The sequence below is a fragment of the Pelmatolapia mariae genome, linkage group LG4 (genome assembly GCF_036321145.2).
Source record: "Pelmatolapia mariae isolate MD_Pm_ZW linkage group LG4, Pm_UMD_F_2, whole genome shotgun sequence".
In the NCBI taxonomy this organism is placed as follows: domain Eukaryota; kingdom Metazoa; phylum Chordata; class Actinopteri; order Cichliformes; family Cichlidae; genus Pelmatolapia; species Pelmatolapia mariae.
Genome location: NC_086230.1, coordinates 17,386,645 through 17,392,644, shown reverse-complemented (window position 1 = coordinate 17,392,644; position 6,000 = coordinate 17,386,645). Strand labels below are relative to the sequence as shown.

At 43.0% G+C, this 6,000-nt stretch overlaps 1 protein-coding gene across 1 annotated transcript; it reads right to left on the bottom strand.

The window, feature by feature from the left end:
- Positions 1 to 315: 315 nt before the first annotated feature.
- On the bottom strand, positions 316 to 4,415 carry wfikkn2a (info WAP, follistatin/kazal, immunoglobulin, kunitz and netrin domain containing 2a). Its single transcript, XM_063470602.1, has 3 exons — positions 3,518 to 4,415; positions 2,396 to 2,712; positions 316 to 2,199 (listed from the first exon to the last, which is right to left on the bottom strand). Exons 1-3 carry the CDS (start codon positions 3,728 to 3,730, stop codon positions 999 to 1,001), a joined length of 1,731 nt encoding a protein of 576 aa, XP_063326672.1. The 5' UTR covers positions 3,731 to 4,415; the 3' UTR covers positions 316 to 998.
- Between the last annotated feature and the right edge of the window lie 1,585 nt (positions 4,416 to 6,000).

Sequence of the window (6,000 nt, the reverse complement as noted above, 5' to 3'; positions counted from 1 at the left end):
GTGTGCTATGCGAGGGCCCCAGACCCAGACACAACACAACACACAGCTCCACAGGCCACCACAGCTGTGCTGGAATGTGACCTGTTTCGGATTTTAATGCCAGACTCGGCCCTGCGTGTGTGTCTGTGTGTGTGTGTAGAAGGAGGAGGACATGGATGGAGGGACATCAACTACAGAACAACATGCACTGCCCGCCTTAACACTTTGACAAATTGTGGCCGTGTCTGGTATTTCTCCTTCAGCAGAGGAAACAGCATTTAAAAAAAATCAAGAAGGAAGGAACATTTTTCAAGATTAGCTTTATTTATTTGCTATCATGTTTTATACGTTTTAATGAACATTAATGTAGGATATCATAGACAAAATTAAAAAAAACCATATCTGGTCCCTATGCAATTAGATCAACAGAGCTAGATCAGTAAAAATAAATATGAAGTACACAAGTCCATGTAACATACACATGGAAACTCAAAAAAAAATCTAAAAATAAAAAAAATTGTCCGGAAAATGGAACCGAAGAGCTTATTTGATTCTGGTTGATAAACTGAGGCATTATAGTGAGCTTAAGTGCTGAGGACAGATGTTACAAAATATCAACTGTGAGATACCCATCAAAAAAATAAAGCAACTATACTAATCTTATTAGGATATGCTGATATACGAGTGGCATTAGTGTATATTTGGGTAACATTTGGAAAGGAAAAGGATTAAATACTTTAAACAGGGTAAATGCTTCTGACTATTAATATGCCACTTGCTTAATCCGGACAGTGTACCCCACAACTGAATAAAAAGAAATAACACAGTGAACAGTACGGATGATGTAAAATGTTTTTCTGAGACCTTCTGAGCTGTGTGGAAAATGAGAGAGGAAAGAAAACAACAACCTGCAGATACGTTTCTAGTTTTGTGTTTGTTGGCAGTCAGTCTGACTGTTGAGGTCACTGGATTTATCTGAAAATGACAACCTGTAATGAGCTTTCAGTTGCTATCAGAGTCTACTGGACGGTGGAGAAATCTTTAATGAAATCGCAAGTTTTCTTGCTGATAATCTCACGCAGCTTCCTGATTCTGCGATTGCTCGAGGAGCCTACAAAGCTGTCGGGCTGCAGGACAGCCATGCCATTGTGGACATCCCCCATGATAATAAGCTGCCCATCGGCTACAGTGATGTTGGGGCAGGGGCAGTTCCAGTCCATGTTTAGAAGAGTCACCTCGAGTGGTTCTTTGCCAAAGAACCTAAGACCCATCTTCTCATCCTTCAAGATCTCCTCCACCGTCACCAAAGCATGGCCCGACTCTTGTTCCTCTGTCAGCTCGGTCACCCGGCCGAGGATCACAAAGTCGCTCTTGCAGAAGCTGGCCACCATCTTGCCTCGGGGTTTGCACACCTTGCAGTTGTTGTTCTTCGGAAAGGGGCACATCTCTTCGCAGGCCTCTTTAGATTGAAAGTTGTTCTCGTTGCCACCGCAGCCTCCATACACAAACGACTGGCACTTTTTGAGAGTGCTGCTATAAGCCCAGCGGGGCTCGTAGGCTTTGCAGGGGCCTTGAAGGCTTGGAAGGCTACAGGGAGCTGCCAGCTCTCCTCCGCATGACAGCATGCAGGTTTCATAGGTGTCAAAGTGGTTTCTGTTTTTGTTGCACTGACTGTAGGTAAAGGTGAAGCAGTTGTTCCTCTTTGGTTCATAATACCAGCTTATGCTCTCTTCCCCACAGTCATCCGTGTCTGGACTCTTAAGGCACTCGGCAGCTGGAAAAGGCAGGTTGGTGCTGTTCCCCTCTGGAATTTTACCTTTCGTTTCTTTCTTGATCACTACCAGAGGATAGTGTGATGACACACTTCCTCCAACATTTCTGGCTGTGCACGTATAGATTCCAGCATCCTGAAGTTGCGCATTGTATATAACTAGCTGACCGATGTTAGTGACCACGACGTTCCCTCGGACGTGATTGGGTCTCATTACGATATTCTCTTTCCCTTTCAGTTGCTTCTCCCAGGTGATTTCTGGATGCGGCTTTCCAGACACTTCACACAGGAAGGTGGCTGTCTCACCCACAAAGACAGCCTGCTGGCTGGGTCCATTGTGTATGGCGGGAAGCTGGATGTCAGTCGGGAGGGTGGTCTGGAGGGCAGTGGTGGGATGTAATGTGGTCTCCACAGGGAGTGGGCTGGTGTTTGGCCAGGTCAGGTGGTACCTGTAGGTAATAAATCAGAGCCAGTTAATGTCTGAGGTTCTTCTTTCATTCCCATTGGGATGTTTTATACACAAAACACATTAATATTGCTAAACTAAAGCTAGAGGAGAGTCTCAATTTTTAAGACTGAAGAAGGACAACTTTACCTTGTTACCAAAAAGCAAACAGTAGAGATCTAAAATACTTAACATGTTACCTGCAGGTGACCTCAGAGATAGAGATACCCTTGGAACAGGCCTCAGCGTCCATGTAGCACTTGTTATAATACGTCATGCCATCAGATGCACACGTGAAGTGGGGTTCTCTCTCACAGCGGTCTCGGCACTTACAAACAGGCTGGCCGTCCCAGATGTCACACTCGGACCCTTGCTGAGAGCACATGAACTTGTCGCAGGTGGCACCCTTTGGCATTCCAATGGGGCCCTTGTTCCCTTTGATGTCTATATAGCGTGCTGCCACACAGCTCTTGTTACCGCATACATTAGGGCAGCACTTCTCAAAAGTCTCACAGTCCTAAAGTTTGGAAGAGAAAATAACACTTTTCTACCACATATCAGCAGTGAATGGAATCACGTGAACTGGACAAAACAGAGAAGACACTTTAAGGCAGGGATGTCAAAAGTGGAAAAAGAGGAAGTTTTCTGTCATTTAATTGTTTATCTGTTACTTAACTATATTGGTGTAGAATGAACGACAGTGCAGGTGGAGTCTTTATCGCTAGAAAAAGCTGTAAAACGCATGACAATACAGCTAAAAGTTCAAAATCATTGCACTTCACGTTTTCCAAACCCTTCCAGAGGGCCAGATTGGAGTCTTTGCCAGGCCAAATGTGGTCCCCGAGCCTTATGTTTGACACCCCTGCTTTAAGGTTTAAAGAAGTCATATTTTGTGTGCACATTTTTCATTTGAGATACATTTCGGTCTTGAGGATTCTTTAAATACAGGCTTTGAGTTTACAGCAGTATTGGCCAATGTGTGACGGCTTGAATAAAAACTTTGAAAGGAGTAAGTTTAGTTATAAATGCACTCCTGGTACATGACCTTACCACAGAGGTTATTTTGGCTGTGTTCAGTTTCTATTACAGTGCAAAAGGAAGGTAATACGTTAATCTACGTAAAGAACACATAAATTATTCCCACTGATCACTCTTAACTCCTCTTTTTGTTCAGCCTCGAACGTTTTAACTTCAGTATTCAGTAGCAATGAATGAATTCAAATGAAGTTTTCTGAAATGCAATTTCTTTCTCTTATTTTTAAATCCAGTTTGCCTAAATCTCGGCAGCACGCGAACATTTTACAAGCAGTAAGAGAACTCACCTGATCGGATTCGCACTCGCGCATGCAGGTGCTCATAGCATCCACCCACAGGTTAGGGTTCAGATCGTTCGGGCAGAGACCTGCGTGAGAGTACACCACTTTTGCCACAGACATGGGCATTGCTCTTACACGGCAGCTGTCTATGTAAAGGAGTAGAGTATAGCAATGTCCAAGAAGAAACCAGATCCATCGGTGAAACAGCATCCACCACATATCCGGCGCGTAATGGAAGCACTAAAATGCAGAAAATACAACCGGGTCTCGCCGACTTTAGGGCTTTTAAGATGTCTTTACACTAAGTCCAGTCGCGTGAAATTTAAAAAAGAAAAAGAGACGACGAATAAAATTGAAGGTAGAAAAAAAAGGCGTTTGCGGGACCGGGACCGATCTTGAGAGCTGTCCGGGTTTTTTTTTTTTTTCTTCCTACGTTGATAGAGGCAGAGGATGAGGGCTGTGGTGGTGCGAACCCCTTTAAGGTCTAGCTACATGAATTACAGTGACCCGTCTACTCGGACAGCATAAACCCAGCTGAGTTACAGTCATGAACAACTTAATTAAAAGTTCGCCAACAGTTTGCAGGCGTTGTTTCACAGAAGACTGGTGAGACACCTGTGCGTAAGGCGCTGCCTGCCTTAACCCTTAACTTGCAATGTCGGTGAAAAGTAGCGATGATTCCGAAATTATATCGGGAGTTTAACACCATTTAGTATCCATGAAAAGAGAAATGTAAACTATTAATAAATGTGACGTCGTGGTTTGGCACGAGCTCATTCATTCTCATTTGTCAGTATTAAGATTTTATTCAGTATATGAAGAAAAAAATGCTACTATCCTGTAGCATATTGAGCTTTGTGCGGGCTTCTTTTCAGAGATAATGTTTTACACAGACTGCGTATCACTTCATCTTTGTGATAATGCGCAGTGATTACTGTAAAATCTCACCGGCTCGTCTGAAGAAAATGTGACTCTCCAGAAGATAGCGCCAAACTCAGTGCAGTTTCGTCGGGTCTTTGCCTTCTGCACATCCTGTTCTGGTTTGCCTTCTGCACGGAGAGACCACCAAATAGTGCCTGGTTCATTCAGTCTTCTTGTGGTGAAATGCAGATGTGGCTGCACTGTGTCGGCTATTATAACTGTTTTCGCACGGATTTGAACATTTTTATTTTGGATAATAGGTCTTTACCTATCTACTTTTTTTTACATTTCAATGTCTTCCCACCGGGAAACAATTCTGTGCCTCACAAACTCTGATTCACACTTTTCAGACAGAAAACAAGTATGATGGCGCACCAGGTGGTGTCATACATGTCAGGATCTCTGTTCAAGTTTTTAATTCCTGTTATTTAATAATATATAGAGACATGTAAAACTATAACAATGTTAATTTCTGCTTCTTACTATTTTGAAAAGAGGTTTTTAACATTATTAGTGTGTTAAATCCTAAATCAGTCTCAAACTGCTAAATAAGGAATAACCACTGATTTTCCTTTAATGACTCTTACTGATAAGTTAGTCAATTATAAACTGAATAGAAATTGGTGTTTAACTTTCTTAACTAAAAGCTTTGCAGTGTCTGGAAACCTAAAAGGAAAAACTTTAGGCAGGGCATGCTGCAGTAAAGGAGAGTCTGCAGGGTCATTTGGCAGCTATCACAATATTGACATGCAGGACGTCACAAATAGTACAGCTTGAAATCACGCTGTGAGAAACTGTATCATTTCCCGCAAAAGGCAATTCCAGGAAGTGCTGCAGAAGAGAAGGCCTCAAAACAAAACAAATAGGTTGGAGGTCTGCTTGGTGTGAACAAAACCACAGGAACAAAGGGTTTTCTATAGTCCACACTTTAAGCCTTTGCTTGTGTTAAATAGCTGGTGCAGCTTTAAAGGAATAAAAATGTTTACATTTTGAAATCTTCTGTTTCTGCGTCTCTATATGTGTGTGTGAGAGAGAGGTAAAGAGCATGGTTATGTAGGCTGTGCTTCCCAAGCTGAGTCCCTGCTGAGCCTGAAGAGGCCCACTGTTCTTTAGGCCAAGCCCTGCAGTCCCATTCTCCTCTCCTGTCTGTTAGCCCTCTCTGAGGGCACTTGTATAAACATGGACACATAAAAACGAAGTATATAGAGAATGTGCTTAACACTGATTATAAAGATTCACCTATGGACATGCATACAGTCACAGTCAAGATATGTTTTTACTGTCTGCTCACTCACACCCCCACCACCACAGACCCCCCCCCCACCCCTAACCTTCAACCCTCAAGACCCTGCATTCCCAGCATAGTCGACACTGGTGCTTACGGGGCATGTCAAATATTGAATAAAGCTACACGGAGGACCCCATGCAGCCCACCAGTCTATCTGCCTTCAGAACATATATTGTCTGAAAACAGACCTTGACTTTGACCTTCTCCGTGCTCCCTCTCCATGTGTCTGTGCAGTCCAAAAACCCGACAATTTTATGTTTGTAATAATAAGAATAAAATA

Bases quoted from the DNA above. Each gene is read 5' to 3' on its own strand.
- wfikkn2a (XM_063470602.1), bottom strand. From the start codon at position 3,730: ATGTGGTGGATGCTGTTTCACCGATGGATCTGGTTTCTTCTTGGACAT. The intron at 2,713-3,517 runs GTGAGTTCTCTT...TCCAAACTTTAG, and splicing joins GCGAGTGCGAATCCGATCAG to GACTGTGAGACTTTTGAGAA. The intron at 2,200-2,395 runs GTAACATGTTAA...TATTACCTACAG, and splicing joins ATCTCTGAGGTCACCTGCAG to GTACCACCTGACCTGGCCAA.